Source organism: Zalophus californianus, chromosome 8 (assembly GCF_009762305.2).
Source record: "Zalophus californianus isolate mZalCal1 chromosome 8, mZalCal1.pri.v2, whole genome shotgun sequence".
Lineage (NCBI taxonomy): Eukaryota > Metazoa > Chordata > Mammalia > Carnivora > Otariidae > Zalophus > Zalophus californianus.
Window position 1 is genome coordinate 81,692,031 of NC_045602.1, and position 20,285 is coordinate 81,712,315.

General features: G+C 41.7%; 1 protein-coding gene across 2 annotated transcripts in view; it reads left to right on the plus strand.

Moving 5' to 3' along the window:
• Positions 1-2,406: 2,406 nt before the first annotated feature.
• The window catches only part of IL1RL1 (interleukin 1 receptor like 1), a 36,476-nt gene continuing 18,597 nt past the window's right edge, over positions 2,407-20,285 (plus strand). Inside the window, exons 1-4 of one of the 2 annotated variants that reach the window (XM_027622739.1) lie at positions 2,407-2,502; positions 18,256-18,495; positions 18,745-18,799; positions 19,300-19,507. In XM_027622739.1, the coding sequence (XP_027478540.1) occupies positions 19,447-19,507 (61 nt within the window). In that variant the 5' untranslated portion in view covers positions 2,407-2,502; positions 18,256-18,495; positions 18,745-18,799; positions 19,300-19,446. The remainder of the gene's footprint in view (positions 2,503-18,255; positions 18,496-18,744; positions 18,800-19,299; positions 19,508-20,285) is intronic. The other variant, XM_027622738.1, reaches the window with a different exon arrangement.

Sequence of the window (20,285 nt, forward strand, 5' to 3'; positions counted from 1 at the left end):
TCTTTTGTTCTCATTTCAGATGAATGAGTTCAACCAATTTTGATCTTTCCTTTCATGTCATTGAATGGCGAGTTGCCACAGTATGTTGCTCTGCTTTCTCATAGAGAAGCATCACATTCTGTTGGTTCTGGGGTGCTTTTGTTTAGGAGAGTCACCTCCAAGGAGTCCAGTCATTTCTAGTGGGAAAATCATACTTGAAGTGCACCATCTTCAGGCCTGGGAAGAAACTCTTGAGGGGTGGGCTCTCGTCTCTCACACAGTCCTGTAGTCTTTCCTTGCCAGCTGGGTGCATCAGCAGGCATCTCTGAATTCCACATTTTTCAGAGCTCTTGCAGATAGAGAGATGGTTAAAGAGAAATTTCCTGAAGCTGCCCATGGCTATGAGGCGCCTCTGTGTTCCTTCAAATAAACCTGATAGACTGCGAGAGGCATTGGCCTCGCTGAACTTCAAATCGTTTAAACTGTTGATGGAAACACTGAAAGTACCATTACTCATTCTGATAACATTAAAGTATGTAAGTAACAATCCTGAGAGACTCTTTGAAAGATAAATTCCACAGCAGAGTTGTCCCGAGTTTCTAAACACTGCTGTCTCAACACTCCTATGATGGTAAAGTATATCAAAAGATCTAGAGTTAGAGGAGACCAGTAGCTCAACCAAGCCAGAAAGATTTTTAGAATTCCATCTTGAATAAAGACGACTCAATAGTCTCCCAATAACCTACCCTGTTTTTAAAATATATCCAGATTGTTGTGAATTTCTTTCTAATTTAAACTAAAAACTTTTAGATATGTAAAATGCTACATCCCCCCCCCACACACACATCTTATTTTTTCTTTATAAAGTTTAAATTCCTTGAGGTCTGGAATGAGTCTTAGAGTTCTCTCACATGTTTCACAGTGCCTGATAAGATGTTGGGTGCAGCCATGAGTACTGTTTGGTTTCTTTTTTTCTTTTTTTAAAGATTTTATTTATTTATTTGACAGAGAGAGAGATAAGGAGAGCAGGACACAAGCAGGGGGAGTGGAAGAGGGAGAAGCAGGCTTCCTGCTGAGCAGGGAGCCCGATGCGGGGCTCGATCCTGGGACCATGTCCTGAGCCGAAGGCAGACGCTTAATGACTGAGCCACCCAGGCGCCCCTACTGTTTGGTTTCTTGTTTGAGCATATTTTCCCCAGGTCTCTAGCAGCGGACAAGAGATGATAGATGACCTCATGTAAAAACATGTTCCATAAAAAGATGATGTAATGTGTAATTAGATTCCACTGTCAGTTTTTCATCTTTTATGTATAGTGGCCATAGGTAAGGAGAGGAGGTAATTTGACTTCCTTGTTGAGACTGGGTTCTTGAAGCAACTATGAAAAAAAGTATTTTGGGGGAGTGTTGCATGCATATGTGTGTATATGTGTGTATGTGTGCACATGCATGTGTTTAGTATAATTGTGATGGGCAGAATAGGTTGAGTATATGATAGGGCAGAAAACCATCGGTAGCCATTAATATGGCTGACCCCTTATACAGATTATTCATTTAGTATTGATAACAATACCCTTTGCACAAAGATGTAGAGAGATTAAGGAATTTGCCCAAGGTCACACTGCTGGTAAGGGGAAAACCAGGATGCATCTAAAGCTCATGGTCTCTCTGCTATAACAGAGAATTCTTTAGCAGATGGTACGTCCTGATTGTTTGAAAGTCACCAACACTTTGAACCAAAAATCATGTAAGTGATTAATGCTGGTTCATCCAGAGCTCTAATGATTGTAATATGTGTTCACGGATCTGTATTACCGCCATCCAAGGCTAGCTATCCGGTGGCACATGGAAAAAGCTCAGTTGCGGAGGCTTTGGACCCTGGCTTTTCCTGGTACTGCCTGTTGCCTTGGGTAAGGGAATCATCAGCGTCTCTGAGCCTCCGATAAGGCTCTGAGGAGTGCCTGGGATTGCATGTGCCAAATCCCTGCCCATGGAGCCTGGCTCCCACTTATGTGCCAGATACATATTAGGATTTTCAAACCATTCACACTGAGGAACCAGCAGTAACACTTGCTGCAGGAACGTGCACAGTTGCTTTAGGAGCTGGAGCTTCCAGGAAGTTACAGCTGCCAACTCACCCTCAGGGCACTGAAAGACCTGCCACCTACAAGCAGTCGGGGAGGTTTTGCTGAGAAAGTCACCCACAAGGGAAGAAGAGTCTACTTAAGTTGAAATGTAACCATTTAGGGAGATGATGTGAACATTGGGAGGGGAGCATCATCAGAGATCTTTGAAATAGACAATGTGGTGAAAACTGTAGTCGGCGTCTGTTAACAGCACTGTTCATGAGTTTAGCTTATCAGGAACCTGGTTCCTGTGTCTTCACTGATAAAGAAAATCAGAGGCTTTTTAAAGAAACAGTGGCTTTTGTATCTAGCAGAGACCTATTAAACAAATTGGTGTTCAGAGTTCAACTCTGTTGGTAGAAAGTGGGGGAAGAAAGAGCTTAAGTATGACTCGCTGATGGTAAGTGCCCTCGGGTTATTTTTTAAATACTTTTATCTCAAAGGGAATGACATTTTAAGGCAGAAAATTAGGTTAAAAAGAATAATTGCTAGCCATCTTTTTTTGTTGTTTATGGAAAAATAGTATTACCCATGGGAAAATCCCGTTAGAGATTGATGGAGTCTTTGGTAGTCTTGTTTGTATAATATGGAACTTTGGCCTCATCTGTTGGAAAGTTCTGGGAGAGGGTGGGAAAGCAAAGGGGCCTTGCTGTGGACACAGAGAGCGTGCATATTCCAGCTATTCTTTCTGGAGTCCCTGAAAATCCCAATGTGTTGGGGGAAAGAACTCAGAAAGTAAGGAGCTTCAGGGCAGTGGGGGTGAGGGAGAGGCGCGTGGTGTGGGAGAGGAAGTCAGTCATCAGGGAGAAGGAAACACAGGATGGAAAACAAGTGGAGGGTTTAAGGAGGAGGGCTGGGGTGAATAATTGATTTCAGTTCACATTTGTCATTGGTGCCTGCTCTGAGGCTCTTCTTTTTTTTTTTTTTTTAAAGATTTTATTTATTTATTTGAGAGAGAAAGAGAATGAGAGATAGAGAGCACGAGAAGGAAGAGGGTCAGAGGAAGAAGCAGACTCCCCGCTGAGCAGGGAGCCCGATGTGGGACTTGATCCCGGGACTCCAGGATCATGACCTGAGCCGAAGGCAGTCGCTTAACCAACTGCGCCACCCAGGCGCCCTCTGAGGCTCTTCTTGATGGCTCCATTCTCTTTCTCACTGAAGGCTGCCCGACCAAGGGTGTCGATCACAACATGGCAGAGCTGGCCCCCAGAGCCTTATCCACTGAGCGTCAGCGTTTCCTAATAATTTCCTCCAGGAGCAGAGACATGGGAGGTGTGCTTCTCCATGGTTGCCACGGTTCTCTTACCAGCTCCTGAGGCCAAAATGTCCGTGTGTCGTTGTCCCCCGAATATCAGTATGAACATTGCTATCCCATTTCTGCTATTCTCTGTAGAGAATTTGAGTCAGAAAGCCCTGGGGTTGTGCAGAATTGCATCTAATCCCTGCTCTTGCCCTTAGGTGATGCATGACTCTAGGCAATTCATCTAACTGCTTTCATTTTTGTATTCCTTACTCACAAAACCAGCATGTTAACACTAATGCCAAACTCCAAGGGTGGTTTCTAAAGATGAAATGAATGCAGAGTATTTAGTTCAGTACCTCGCTGACAGTAAATGCTGAGTAATGTCAGTCCTCAATGTTGTCATTATGTTTTTCCTTTCTGGCTCTGGGAACTCTTATGTCTGTGCCCTGCAGACTGGCTGTCGGGATGCTGATTTGGACTTTACAGAATCCCCATCAAGTCATCAGGTTCTCTGTGTTCTCAAACTGGTTGTTTCGATGAGGCGATTGGTCCCAAAGTATTTTCCTAACTGGCGCCTCTACTCTTGGAGACATGGGCCAATAGCTCAAGCGGGTCTGAGTGTCTGGTTTTCAGATATCTGCTTCTCCAGGAAGGGAGCTCTTCATCTATGTCCTTCCAAATACTCATCCTGGGATTGGGAGGGTCTTTCTTTCTCTGCTCACCCCTGCAGACTTCTCAGTTTTCTGTGAATGCAGAGATGGACAACTTCAAAGGAGAGAGTCTGCAAAGTTTTGGGTGACATTGGGATCCAAGAGCAAACGCACTGCTGTGAGTAGGCCCAAGGTGGGAGTCTACCAGCAGGAGTGAGGCTGAAACGGTGTGAGTGTAGCGGACGTGTGTGCACATGCATGTCATAGGGTCCTCGTTCAAGGTGAAGGGGAAGGTCCCTCTGGTCTGGAACAAAACTCTGACAGCAACCAAGTCCAGTTTCCAGAAAGAAAAAGGGAAAAGGGCCAGCCAGGTTATTTGGATTCTAAACAGGGGCCTTTAATTTTGTTTTTAAATTTTATTGTGGTAAAAATTCTTAATATGAGACCTACCGTTTTAACAAATTTGTAAGTGTGCCGACATTGTTAACTAAATGTTAACTAAAAGCACAGTACTATAGAGCAGATCTCTAGAAATTATTCATCTTGCTTAACTGAAACCTTATGCTCGTTGGTTACCAACCCCCACCTTTTACCCTCCCCTAAGCTCCAGGAAGCCACCATTCACTCTTTGATTCTATGTATTTGACTTTGCATCAGTGGAATCACGTAATATTTGTTCTTCTGTGACTGGTTTATTTCACTTAGCATAATGTCTTCAAGGTTCGGGCTGAATATTATTCCACGGTATGTATGTACTTCACTTTCTTTACCCATTTAACTCCCCATGGACTTACATTGTTTCCACACCCTGGCTATTGTGAAGAGTGCTGCAGTGAACATGGGAGGGCTAATATCTCTTTGAGACCCTGATAAGTACCCGGAAGTGGGATTGCTGGATCACTCGTTCTATTTTCCGTTTTTAACTTGTTCAGGAACCTTCATGCTATCCTTAGCAACTGTCCCATTTTGCATTCCCCCCAGCAGTGTACAAGGATTCCAATTTCTCCACGTGCATACCAACGTTTATCTTTTGTTTCTTTGATAATAGCCACCCTGGCAGGTGCGAGGTGCTATCTCATTGTCGTTTGGGTTTACACTTCCTGGATGGTTAGCAATGTTGAGCATCTTTTCGTGTACCTGTTGGCCATCTGTGTGTCTTCTGGGGATAAATGTCTATTCAAGCCATTAGCCTATGCTTTAATTGGGTTGTTCTTTCTTTGCTATTGAATTGTAAGAGCTCCTTATGTATTGTAGAAATCAATTCCTTATGAGACATATAGTGTGCAAATGTTTTCCTCTATCCCATAGATTGCCATTTCTCTCGGTTGGTCATTTCCTTTGTTAATGGAGACATTTTTAGTTCGATGTAGTTCCTCTATTTTTCTCTTGATTTTTGTCTATTTTACTATGCTTTTGGTGTCTTATCCATGAAATCATTGCCAAGACCAATGTCATGAAGCTTTTCCCCTATATTTTCTTTTAGGAGTTTTGCTGAAAACTGGGTGCAGACTCAGGAGAGACTGGAGATGTGGGGTGATGAAGGGGAGCTGGGTCATGGTTGGGGAGGCTCCAGCCTGTGTGGGACACAATTGTCTTTAGTTCACTTGTAATAACATAGCAGAAGCAGCAACAATAATTATATACTGAGGGTGGGCTCTGGGCCAGCACCTGAGCCACGTGCTCTTCATCTACCATATATCCTGTTGTCCTTATGATAATTCTGTGAAGTAGGGGTGACCCAGCTCTGGCTGATTCAAATCCTGTGCATTCAACTCCTATGCCATGCCAATGCTGGTGAGAGCTTGGGCTCACTCTAGCAAGACTGCATATGAGCACAAAAAGGGTTGGGTTGAGTCTGTGGGGTTGGCTCTGGAGCCCTGTGTGGCTGAGCTCCAGGTGAAAGGGGACAGTGCCGCGATGGAAAAACAGAATAAAGATGGTGTCCACTACAGTGTAACTGAGATTTAAACAAGACCTTATAACTTATTCCCTGGGTGGATGGTTAACTTTGAATTTCAACAACCACAGACCCTATCCAAGGCCACTTATGACAACTTCCTTCAACGTGACTGAAGTGTGGGTGTTAGGTGCCCATTTGAGCCCACTGTAAGCTGGCAATCAAGACTTCTCTCCATGTCCCTCTCAGAAGCCTGTGGTCAAGGTGCTGAAGGGACTGGGGATGAGCCACGGTGTACCGGAGTCTCCACACTCTTGGCCCCACTCACCCAACTGAGGATCCCAGGACAGAGGCTTATCCCTGAGGAAAGGGAACGGGATGACGTGTATGGATCTGAGCTTGTTGGTCCCTCTCCCTGCTCCTCACACTTCTGGCCCACTCCCAGGACCAAACAGCGCTTTCTAAAGTCTTCTTCACCCCAAGTCCTTAGTTGGCCAGAAAACATCAGCCACTATCTGCTGGAAGCTTGGTTTACTATACACTGGTATATGAAAGCTTCAATTCACCATCTGAGCAGTAACCTTAAATGCTAAAAAAACATCAGTCTCTTGACTCCTGCATTTAGGGGGGACAAGTTTCCTTGGGTTTTACTACTCCGTAGGAATGATAAGCAGAGAAGTAAAAACAAAGCGTTCAGTTGTGAATTCCCTCATCTTTTTTCTCTCCTTGTGCAGGACTCTGATAGATTCTGGCCTGGAATGTTTCAAAGTGCCTTATCTTCATTTTCATTTATTTTTTTGGCGGGGGGCATTGTTTCCGGGAAATTTAAGCATGTCACACCCAACAAGTCTCTGTTAGATCACTGCTGACATAAATACCAACTTTTAAAAGACATCAGGGAAATTACTTTTCAAAAGATAAAACAAAAAAATTTGAGGTTTTCAAAAAGTGATCAACATTAAGCTTTATATAATGAAGACATTTTAAAGTAAATCATGGTGACCAAGCAAATGATCTTAGAATGACTTTGCCTCCTCTGTCGTTAAGGAGTATTTTGAACAAATCAGAGGTTGAATTCAAACCTGACTCCTTTTGGCTTTTTGTCTTTCGCTGTCCTTTAGTATATGTGTGTTCCCACTTTAATTCTCCCTTTCTTCAATCTGTTAGTGATGGTTTGTGCCCCTGGCTTCTGAGCCAAATGCAGAGCTACTTCACCTACCTCCTATTTCTCCTTCCACCTTTATAATGAAAACATCCTTAAATATGGGATTCAATTCAGTAACAATCTATTTGGAGAGTAAATTAATCTTCATGCTTGCCTAACAATGTTTGTTCATTTGTTCATTCAAAAGCTATTTATTGAGGACCTATAATAGGATACATAAGGGAACAAAACAGAAAAAAATATATATGTGATGCATAAGTCAAGGATTTTGTGTGTGAGAAGGTTATAAAAGTCATGGAAAAAAATAGAGCAGAATAGGGAGACTGGGAGTGTAGGGTTAGTTGAGGAGGAGGTAGACCCCATTAAGGAGAAAGTGAGGGAGTGACCTGGACAGATGCCTGGTGGGAGGGAATCTCAGATAGAGGAGCCAGCTAGTGCAAATGCTCAGAGGTGGTGGCAGGTGTGGGGTGTTCAAGGAAGAGGGAGGAGAAAGGTGTGCATGGAGTGGAACGAGGGTAGGGAGCACGGAAGAACCTGAATCAGAGAGGTGTGAAGGGTGGCAGACCACGGAAGGGCCTTCTTGTCCATTACAAAGAATTTGGCTTTCATTGGATAAAAGGGAAGGCTTGAGGAGAAGGGTGATCGACAGGATCATGATGGTTTCTGTTCCAAACAGATTATAAGAGGCAAGGGAAGGACCAAAGAGACTAATTTGGAGGCAAATGCAGTCATCCAGGCAAGAGATGGAGGGGGCCTGGACCACCGGTGAGGGCTGTGACCAGGGGGCACATGCTTGGGGCCTGAATATACCTGCAAAGTAGATTCAGCGGGACTTGCTGATAGATTAGAGGGAATGTGTTGGAGAAAAATAAGCATAAGGACACCTCCAGGGATTCTTATTTATGCAGCCGTAAAGACGGAGTTACCATCAACCAGGATGTTAAAGGCTATTAGAAGAACAGGTTTTCAGAGAACAGCAGGAATTCAGCCTTGACAGGTTGATTTTGAGAGACCTAGGACATGGTGGAGGTGTCAAGTCTGCAGGTGACTACTTGAGTCTGAAGTTCAGGGGAAAAGTCAGCACAGCAGGTTTACCAGTGTGTAATCAGTGAGTAGGTGATGTTTAAAACCAGGAAACTGCTGGGGGAGGTCACCGAGAGGATGTGACAGTTGGTTGCCCCTCAAGCTGGGAGTCAGAGGCTCCTCCCCTCCTCCCCCAACCTTGGAATGTGGGTCCCGCTTGCTTTCTCCACTCTCAGAGTCTGTTCCCAGGGCATCCACTTGAGAGAGCAATGTGGTGCTGAGACCATCTGGAGGGTATACATTCCTGAACCCAGTTAAGTCCTCTATACAAACTTCTAAGATTTGGCGGGCAGGTGCAGAGGTCTATTCGTCTTGCTGTTACCTCGCGAGTAAGTTCCTTTGCTCATTAAGACTGCCACCTACCTATCCAGGGTGGCCTGCCTCTTTCTTCAGCCTCTCTCTGCGCACCCCCCCCACCCTGCCCCATGTATGGGAGCCAGTTTCAGATGATGCCTGGGAAGCGCCCGAGGAGTTTGGGAACCAACAAAAACTGGATGACATCACATCAGGGATGAGTGAAGGTAGAGAAGAAAGGAGCTCCAAGGACTAAACCATGAAGTAAAGGGAGAGGGGAGGCATGAAAGAGCAGCCAGTGGGGGTCCTGCAGGAAGATGCAGGAGAAGTCGCTCACCTGTGACCGAGACACCTTCAAGGGAAGGTGAAGGCGGAGGACTGACCCTGGCTTTAGCAAGGACATGGGGGTAATCATTGACAATGACAATAGCATAATGCCATTATGATCTTGTCGATTTATTAACAAATTGAAATTTAAAGAAACAAATAATGCAGTGTTCCCAAAGTGGATTCAGATTCCATCAAGTTATTTACAAAACAATCAAGCAAACAATCCAAACAAGAAAAAGAAACAGAGAGAGAGGATGATAAATTAACAATTTATTTTAACTTATGCTGAATTCTCAACACTCCTCCAGTATTTTACACAGAGAGATCCAAATTTATCTTTTAGGGAAAAGTGAATACTTCTCTGCAGGGAAGTTTCATGGTGAAAATAAGAAGTTGCTCTTTTGTGCCCTCCTGGTCTGTCTCCTTTCGCTCTTGAAGATCTCATTTAGTCTCCTGGACTTAATTTCATCTATACACTGGTATCTCCCAAATTTGTTTCCTTAGCCTGAATGTGTTTCCTGAACGTCAGGAGCAAGGACCCCCCTGTTGACTTGCCATCTTCAGTAGTATATCTAATAGGTATGTCAAGCTGAATATGTCCCCCACCGAGCCAATCTCATTCCAAAATCTGTTCCATCTGCAGTCTCCCCATCTCAGTGTCTAGTAACCCCTTTGTCCAGTTGCTCAGGTCAAACCCTGGAGTCACCTTTGGCTGCTCTCTTTCTCTCACATCCCAGATCCTATCCATCAAAAAATCCTATTAGCTGTACGTCAAGGTATATCCAAACTCCAGCCTTCTCTCACCACCTACACTGCCATCTGCCTTTTGCCTGGAGGACAACAGAGCCTTCTGATCTGTTCTTCTCCTTCACCCCTAGTCCTCCTTAAGGACATTTTCAGCTCCCATGCCATTCCTTGGCTTGAAATCCTCCAACGCTTTCCTTCTCACTGAGTATAAATCCAAGGGCTCAAGATGACTCATGACACTTTGCAGGCGTGGATCGTCAGACCTCCAAACTGCTCTTACTTTTCTGCCATTTCTTCCTCCACTCGAGCACATGGCTCCCTGCTTCTCCTCTGACCCACCAGGCCCCCTCCACTCCGGCGCATCCACATGGCCTGCCCCTTCTGCCCAGGCTCTGCTTCGGCAGTGTATCCAATGTCCCCTTCCTGGTTGGCCTTCCCAGGCCCCCCTACTTAAAATTCCATGTCTCCACCTCTCTTTCCCTCCCTCCTCTGTTTTCTTTTTCTATTTGTAATACCATCTAAAATCGGTTATAAATATTTTTTACTTCTCTATATTGTTTATGGTCTTTCTTCTCTGCCAGGAGGTAAATTCCATGTGGGCCGATATTTTCTCCTGTCACTGTTTTGCTTGGTGCACTGCTGTACCCCCAGGATCTGAAACAGCGATAGACATCTGAGAGAGGCCCTCACAGGGTTCTGGGTTCAACATTTTGTGCTTCCAAGCCCTATTGATGCAGAATTGATATGCAGGTCCATGCTAGTTACTAAAACACTGAAATACTTCCTTACTGATGAGTAAGGAAGTACCCCTCCCCACAACCACAATACCTTCCACTGTACTCCCCTGGGACCTCCCCATGATCCAGAAAGCACAGGGTTAAGCCCAGCTCCTTTGCAGTGGCCAGTGTCCTTGTCACTGGTCAGTGCCAATGTGATGTTGTTTCTGTCAGATATTTCAAGCACTACCCAAGAAATGACCAATGAGCTTAGCTGGTTGCTCATAATCTTAGATAAAAAATTGGAAATAAATTCAGGGAAGAAATTTACCTAAAAGTTTTTTTTTTTTTTGCGGGGGTGGGGGTGGAGAAGGACAGACCACAGAGTTTGTTCCAGATAACTTATTCCTGGAATCATTCTCCTCCCTCCCACAAAAAAATTAATAGTTTTCTCTACAGATCATTTATTTGGGGAAGTTTGATGACAAAACACTGGCAAGACCTCCAGTGGAGATTTCTGACGGTATCCCAGAAATGAAGCTGGGTCTCTTGACTTCAATAGAGTGCTTCTTCTATTACATATGTTGGAAAATAAGACTTTATTTTATTTTATTGTTTTACTGGGAAATAACTAACTCAATTGAAACCACAGATCTTAAATGTCGAATGTGATTTAATGATTATATTCACTCAAGTAATTACCATCCCAAACACCATAGAAAACATTTCTTCTTCCCAGAAAGTTCCTACCCACCCTTTTCCCACCAAATTCCCACAATTTCAAACACATCCTTTCTGATTCCCAGCAAGAGATAATTAGCTTGCCATTGAGCTTTATAGAAGTGCAACATGTGATATATATTCTTCATGTTTAAGCATAATTTGGGGGGGGATGGGCAGTGCTTTATTATTTTTTATTTTGCAACAAACTCAAACTTACTGGATGTGATCTTTTCAAGATTCATCATGGTATTATATCAGTAGTTCCTTTTTTTTTAAATGCCTTTTCTTTATCCATTCTCCTGCTGATAGATGTTTGAATTGTTTTCTGTTTCTGATACATGAGTATGGCATTCATAAACATTCTTTTACAAGTGTTTTGTGGACATGTGCTTTTAATTCTCTTGGGGCAATACTGAAAGTGGAATTGTGAAGTCGCAGAGTAGATGTTCCTTAACTTTTGGTTTTGTTTATCGACTCACCAAGATGTACATGCAATCAAGTGCACACATTTTAGGTGTAAAGTTCAGTAAGCTGTGACAAATGTGTACCGTATGAAACCATCATCTTAAATTCAGATATCATCCCATCAATTTCTCTTATTTCTCTCAAATTCTCTTCCTTTACGGTTCATTGACTCCCACAAACTCCCTCCCATTACCTTTGCAGTTTTAGAACATTATAGAAATGGAATCATACAGTGTGTACTCTTTTACACCTGGCTTTTTTCATGCAGCCCAGTGTTTCTGAAATCCATTCATATTGTGTCCTTCCTTTATTTATTGTGAGCAGCATTCCATCACGTCCATTCACGTGTTGCTGGTCATCAAAATTCTGTGACTGTTTGGGTACGAGTCTTTTTGTGGGCATAAGTTTTGATTTCCTTTGGGTAAATCCTTAGAAGAATTTCTGGGCCACATGGTGAGCAGTTGCCAGAAGCTTCCAAACTGTGTTCCAAAGTCATTTATCGTTTTACATTCCCACCAGGGATGTATGGGGGTTCTAGTAGCACCACAGCCTTTTGCCAACGCTTGGTATTGTCAGTCTTTGTAATATCGTCAAATAGAATCTCATCGTAGTTTTAACTATTTACATTTCTCTAATGACTAGTAATTCTTAGCATCTTTTTTATGTGTTTGTTGGCCATCAGTATATTTTGTGAAGTCGCAGTTTGAGTCTTTTTCTCATTTTTTAAAATCAGGCTGCTTTGTCTTCTTCACATTGATTGTATGAGTCATTTATAAATTATAGATACAGGTTTTCCATCAGATATATAAATTGTATTTTGCCTGCCTGCAGCTTGGCCTATTCAAACCAATGAATTTAGTTTTCGTTCATGATTACTGAATTTAGTTTTCTTTCATGATTACTGATTTTTGCATCTAGTCTAAGAAATATTTGTCCTTGTCCAGTAGGAAAACGATGAAGATTTTTCACCATGCAATTTTTACAAATATGATCCATTTTAATTTTTACTTGTGTATAATGTGAGATAAAGATATGTCTTCCATCCATACAGATAGCCCGTTTTTCCATCATCACTTGTTGAAAACTATGCTTTCCCATAGACTTCTGTTGTTGCTTTTATCAAAAATCAATTTTCTGCATGTGTGAGTCTATTTCTGGACTCTTTTCTTCTGATCCTTTGATCTATATGTCCATCTTGATGCCAACACCACACTGTTTCATTATTATAGCTTTATATGAAGTTTTAAAGTCAAGTTATGTAAGTTCTCCAACTTTGTTCTTATTTTCAAACAATATTTTGGCTATTCTATGCACTTAAACTCCCAGGTACATTTTAGAATTCTCACATAAATTATAGATGCTGATTCTAATGTTGGGAAAATAAAGGCCAGACTGAGCCCAAGAGAAAGGAAGATATACAAGAAATAAATGAAGAATGAGAGATGCAGGCTACAGGTTATAAAATCTTCATAAAGTATTAGTCTTAAGGGGATCTTGGTTATAATTTAGTCATTGCACAAGACGGCTGGCTGGTTTTCATATGGCCAGCACCTCTGTTTCTCCCTCCTCTCTGTCCTCAGTCCTCAGAGTTCCTTCTGGCTTGCACGACACTCTCTTCTTGGCCTCAGGAGTTCCCATGGGATGTTCCAAGAGTGACTTAGGCCTCACCTTATCATAAGATAGAACAGAAAAGCTAGAGTTTCAAGGAAGAGATGGAAAAGCAAAGCCCAAAGTACATTGCTCCTGCTCAGATTTGTATACAGACCTTTCCTTTCCAGACCAAATATTTCAACCCCTAGTTGGTTGTACCAGTTCATTCAACGAACATTTCCAAGCATCTACTTTGTGCTGGGCACTCTGCCTGGTGTGTGAGCTGTATCCATGGACACAACTCACAAAAATTACCTCTCCTTCTAGAGCTCATAATCAAATGGTGGAAAAAGAATACAAACAAGAAACACAATTCATAAGTAGAAAATTAAAAGCTCGTGGTTGCCCCGTTAAAAGGCCAGAGCTGGGTAAGAAAATAGGGAATGGGGGAGGAAACACAGCCATTTAAAGTTGATTGATCAGATACTCAAATGAATGTTCTGACATCAACGTCCATGACTGCACTATTCACAATAGTCGAAGGTAGAAGCAACTCAAATGTCCGTGAATGAATGGATGGATAAAGAAATTGTGGTATATTCATACGATGGAATATTATTCAACCACTAAAAGAAATGAGGTACTGATATATTCTTCAACATAGATGAACCGTGAATATAGTCTGCTAAATGAAAGGAGCCAGACATAAAAGGTACTTATCGGATGATTCCATTTATATGGAATATTCAGAAGAGGCAGATCCATAGAGGCAGAAAGCAGACTGGTGGTTGCTAGGGGCTGGAGAATGAAAGGAAGGGGGAGTAATTACTAATGGGAATGGGATTTTATTTGGAGCGATGAAAATGTTTGGGAACTAGACAGATGTGGTAGATTCACAACATTGTGAGTATACTAAATGCTACTGAATTGTCACTTTCATCTGATTGATTTTGTTCTGTGAATTTAAGCTCAATAAGAAAAAAGTTACTCAGAAGTAAGAGAAAGGAAGGAAAGAAGGAAGGAAGGAAGAAAGGAAGGAAGAAAGAAAGAGAAAAAGAAAGGGAGGGAGAAAAAATAAAATTAAGTAGTCAGGGTAAGTCTTTTTGAGACGGTACCACAGGAACACTGACTTCGAGGAGGTGAGAGAATTAGCCTGGTGGGTAACTGGAAGAAGCTGTCCAGACAGAAGGAAGAGCAAGGGTACAGTAGAAACTGCCCTCGTGTGTTTAGGGTTGAAAAAGAGGAGTCAGGAGAGTGATGGATATTCTCAGAGCTGCTGTAAGGGGGTTGGCTCTTCTTCTGGGTGAAGTAGGAAGACATTGGAGGCCTATATGATCTGACAGGTTTTAATAGAATTTCTGAAGCCTCTTTATTAGGAGCGGTCTGAAGGGGGGGACTGGTGGAAGCAGGGATAACTCTTATAAGCTATGGTTGCCATCGAGGCTAGAGGTGATGGTGGCTAGGGAGAGGAAGGTGGCAGAGGAGGTGGGGAGAAGTGGTTGCAAGTAGGTTGTGTTTGAAGGTGAAACCTATAGGATGTCCTGATGGATTGCAGGTCAGGTGTGTGAGGAAAAGAAGAGGCAATCACACACGGCGAGTTTTGGCTTGAGCAACTGGAGGGATGGAGCTGCCATCACTGAGATTGAAGAAGCCTATGGGAGAAGTTGCTTTTCTTAGGGGTGAGGCAGGGAAGGAGCGTTGAGATCTCCTAGAGTTTGAAGTGTGGCAAAGAAGAATCAAAAGATAAGTACTCTGCCCAAGGTGACACAGTGGATGGTGTTGCCCCCCAGAGCCTTCCCCCAAGACCACCTACCACCACACAGGATCTGCCCGCCATCTGTTGCAGTCTCTACAGACACCCCATCAGGAGAAATGGGAGAAAAGGGACATCCAGAATGCTCTCTAATGAAATGGGGAAAAGATTTCCCCTTTGCTTATTCTTGTGAAAATTACTGAGTAAAAACCTGACCCACCTGGATTCATGTATGTGTAATATGACAAAAATGTCCTCGTTTTTAACGTGGCTTACAGGAAGACCAGGCCATACATGGCCAGCTCTGGAATATGATACTTACATCTTGATTTAGTTATGATACCAGGCAAGACAAATGGAGAAGTCTTGCATGATATCTTGTAAGTTATGAAATATTTGAGTGCCACAGTCCAAATGCAAGTTGCTAGCTGTTACTCCGAAAATAAGGGCTTTTGGTTTTTGTTTATTTTTTGGCAGAAATGTCAGTGTGTTAGATTATAAATAGGGACACACCAGATTTCAAAATTATAATCCAAAACCTGAAGAAAATTATGGCCAAACTCAAAAGTCAGATCAAAGTTATGGCCAAATTAAGTGAGATTAATTTTTTTTATTTTTCTTTTAAGATTTTATTTATTTATTTGACAGAGAGACACAGCGAGAGAGGGAACACAAGCAGGGGCAGATGGAGAGGGAGAAGCAGGCTTCCCGCCGAGCAGGGAGCCCAAGGTGGGGTTCGATCCTAGGACCCTGGATCATGACCTGAGCCAAAGGCAGACGCTTAATGACTGAGCCACCCAGGTGCCCCTAAGTGAGATTAATTTTTAAAATGAAGAGTAGTTCTGAGAAATCTTAAGAAGAGGGTATCTGCTAGAGAAACAAGCAGACACTGAAAGCTTTCTTCTTAACTTGACAGGAATCAAAATCTCTGTTGTATTTATTAGTTAGAAGCCCTTGCCTTTCACATTTTGTCTAAGTTATTATGAACCATTATATGTTTATGTTGGATGGTGTCATAGTAGTGAGAAGCCAAAGTGGGTTAGTTATTTATAAAAAAGAGGCTTTCGGGAAATTAGACTAACTTATTTTGTTTAATAACCCAGCCCAGAATTATAAGAAAGAAAGTTTGACTATTTTTTTTCTCTTTTTTAGTTGATTTTCAAGGAAAAAAAAAAGCTTTGGCTTCCACAGGTTTTATTTTAATCTGTAAAAGTTGAGTGGTGTTGATAAGTACTTCAGTACTTTGAGTGAAAGGACTTAATTGTTGAATGGATTACTGGATTATTTTACCATAATCATTAGATTTTACGAAATGTTTCTGCCAGATTTCAGGATCATGTTAACATTCTAACTGAAGCCTGATTTTTTTAAAATTTTTTATTGTTATGTTAATCACCATACATTACGTCATTAGTTTTTGATGTAGTGTTCCATGATTCATTGTTTGTGCATAACACCCAGTGCTCCACGCAGAATGTGCCCTCTTTAATACCCATCACCAGGCTAACCCATCCCCTCTAGAACCCTGTTTGTTTTTCAGAGTCCATCATCTCTCATGGTTTGTCTCCCCCTCTGACTTACTCCCCTTCATTCTTCCCCTCCTGCTATCTTCTTCTTTTTCTTTTTTCTTAACATATGTTGCATTATTTGTTTCAGAGGTACGGGTCTGTGGTTCAACAGTCTTGCACAATTCACAACACTCACCATAGCACATACCCTACCCAATGTCTATCACCCAGCCACCCCATCCTTCCCACCCCCCACCACTCCAACAACACTCAGTTTGTTTCCTGAGATTAAGAATTCCCCATATCAGTGAGGTCATATGATACATGTCTTTCTCTGATTGACTTATTTCAATCAGCATAACACCCTCCAGTTCCATCCACGTCATTGCAAATAGCAAGATCTCATTCCTTTTGATGGTTGCATAATTTTCCATTGTATGTATATGTATATATATATATATATATATACACATATACAGACCACATCTTCTTTATCCATTCATCTGTTGATAGACATCTTGGCTCTTTCCACAGTTTGGCTATTGTGGACTTTGCTGTGAAGCCTGATTTTTAACTAAGAAATCTTATTTAAAACTAGGAAACCCATGGAAATGTGGTCTAGTCTCATGAAGAAATGCCTACATTTAATCAAGCTTTTTGAAAGATATTTTAGTGTGCAAAATAAAAGTTCATATTCAAGTATAAGAATGTTCAAGTTCATATTATTTTATTTAACAAAATGCTATGCAGAGTTTAACCATGCCATGGGCACTGTTCCCAGTTCACCGGCTCCTGATTCTGTGGTCTCAGCGTGAAACTCATATGATCTTGATAATAAGAGCTTGGACAACTAAATCAAGACTAGAGATAAGCAAACCCAATTCCTCAAATTGACACCAAATATGTCATGGTAAATCTCCTAGCCGTGACAGGACTTTCTATTTCTTCCTCTCAGAGCACATGACTGATGTCCAAATTAAGACTGAATCCCCAAGCAGATGGGCATGCCTGCTCAAGAGCACTTCACCTTGCTCACCCAGTGGCAGTGTGACCTCATGATTAGGCATCTAGCCTTTGGAGCCAGCCTGCTTGGGTTCCATCTCTTAGCAGTATGTGACTCGGCCAAGTTGCTTAACTTTTCTGGGCCTCAGTGTCCTTATCTGTAAAATGGGCATTGTGACAATAATGCTTGCCTCCGTGGGTGTTGTGACAATGAAGGAGTTAACACATGTAAGTCACTTAGGACTGCATCTTGGCATAGAGTGAGTTCTAGATAAAGCTTCACTATTATCATTACATTATTGCGCGGGTCGGCAATTAGTCCCTGAATCCTTCGGAGATGTGGTAAGTTTTAAAAGTGAATTGAATTTACTCTTGATAGAGTCATTCCAGTCATGCATAGCTAGAATCTAATTTTGCAATTAACATTCGTTTTACATGGGGTCCGAGAGTTGAAGGTTATGGTCTTCCTAACAGCCCCCTTGAGGTAGCCTTCTTACTCATAGTTTTCCTCTACGCTCCTGAACTCCTTAGAAAAACTGCCCTTTTCCATTCAAACTGATCTGAGTCCCTACAGGGACTTATATTGGAGGAGCTGACATGTTGGGGGAACCTGGTTTTGGACGAGACTGTGTCACATTCTGGACCATAAGCAGAGCCTTTACAAACCTCTGTAAAGTCTGGCTTACTTCTCATTGCTTGTCCCCTCATTCGTTTTTGGAACTCTTTGCACCAAAGCTGCCAAAACTGGATGAGCTTGTTTAGCTAGTGTTTGCCAAATGAAATGTTGAAGGATATCTGGAAAGGCAGACTCAAGGTCCCAAGACTTCAAGATCACTGAGAACCCAATGAGTAATAATATAAGGGCAATAAACAGCAAGCATTATTTAGCTAAACAAACTGATGCTAAAATAAGGGGAGGTGGTTTGATTGCTTCATCCAGAGGGATTACTCAGTGTTGTCCTTATGTTCAAATATTTATGTACCAAGGTCAAGAATTCTCGGGACATGATGCACCAATATTTTTCAGCAAGTCATGAATTGTGACTACAAGTCAAATTTCAGTGTGGGTGGAGTGATGAATTGCAGGATGCCTTTGAGTGTCTCCCCTTCAAAAGGAGAGAGTGTGTGCACCTGAGGAGACTTCGGGGGCAGAAGCCACAAGAGTTGGAAACTATTCTTAGCTCAGCCTTGGACTTGGAGTTCATTCCCTTCCGTCCTTCAGTTTAGGTAAGCATCAATTACTTATCTAAAATTTATGATAAAAACTTTTCCATACACGTAATAAGAAAAGTACCAGTAATTGATGTTTAGAGGAAATGTGCTTTCTTGAAGTCTGCTTAGGGTTGTTGTGTCTATTGTTCTATTTGCTAGTTTCTGTGTTAGCTCAATCCCTTCCCTGACTTTTTAAGAAAAAACCATCTAGTTTAATGATTCTCTTGGTGAAAGGAAAAAGAAAACATGTAATATTTTTCACAGACCTCCGACTATTCTCAGAAAAACTCTGGTGAACCTTGGGGACAAGTGGAAGCAGGTACACATTTTTGAGGGTTTGGCGTTGTGTCTAGGGCAATTACTTAATGATTAACGGTCGACCCATCACTTTCCTATATTTTTAGTTGCTTTGTGATGACTATGTGCGTGTACCCCTGCATGTGGGTCACACAGCCCCCAGCCTGGATGGCTATCTGTGGTTTTACCTTGGCATTTATAACATCGTATTTTCCAGGGTCTGTTGAATTTTATAGTTTTAATTTGTTTCAAAAATAGAAACTAGTTTTCTTTCCTCCTAATTCAGTTTCTTCCAGTACATTCTCATGATACTATGAAATAGTATGACTATTGTAGGGCCTACGTGGCCCAAAGTTTCAGTAGGAATAAGTGCAATGTTTCAGGTCTGAAATCCTGCTGTTATACATATTTATACCTAATAAATACCTGTTGATTGATTAGTTCTCCTGGGGGGGGTATTGAACAAGCAAAAATCATGACAGTAAGTATTTTGCTTGTGATTTTGTATGATTTATGTTTCAGTAAGACCTTGAAACTCTATCCTGCTGTAAATCTCAAGGGATAACATCAACCTCCTAGGGGAGACCTTCACCATCATATGTCACGGATTCACCTTGAGTAATCTCAACAATCAGTTACCAGCACTTGCTCTGGATTGATAAGCTGAGAATGAGACTTTGGGTTGTGGCACTTTTAACAATTCTCGTACATTCCACAGCAGCTAAGTTTAGTAAGTACTGCTTTTCAACTAAAATTGTAAAATTTTAAAATTAAGTAATTCCAAAAATATTTGCCTTGTTTTCTTTCTTAAAGGTTTTATTTATTTATTTGAGAGAGACAGCATGATTATAAAATTTTAAAATTAAGTAATTCCAAAAATATTTGCCTTGTTTTCTTTCTTAAAGGTTTTATTTATTTATTTGAGAGAGATAGTGTGATTATAAAATTTTAAAATTAAGTAATCCCAAAAACATTTGACTTTTTTTTTTAAAAGATTTTATTTTTTATTTGAGAGAGAGAGGTAGCACGAGCTGTGGGGAATAGCAGAGGGAGAGGGAGAAGCAGACTCTCAGCTGAGCAGGGAGCTTGACACAGGGCTCGATCCCAGGACCCCGAGATCATGACCTGAGCCGAAGGCAGATGCTTAATATAACCAACTAAGCCACCCAGGCGCCCCATCATTTGCCCTGTTTTAAACTGCTTGCTTCTGGTTGTTCCTGGAAAATTCATTTATGCCCTGCAGTCATTCTTTATCACTAATCTCTCAGGACAAATTCTTCACAAAAAATATATCATAATTTTAGTTTAACCTATTTAAATACATCAAAACTTAACCTGCTGCCTGCATGTAGGAGAGAGAGAGAGATGTGGCTGCTTTCTCACTAGAGCAATGTAGGAGGGTTACCTCCAAGTTAACGCACTAATCTGTGGTACCCAGTAGAACATTTCATAGAAGATCTTTATCATTTACTATTCTTTCTCAGTGAAATTGTCACAAAAATGGTCCT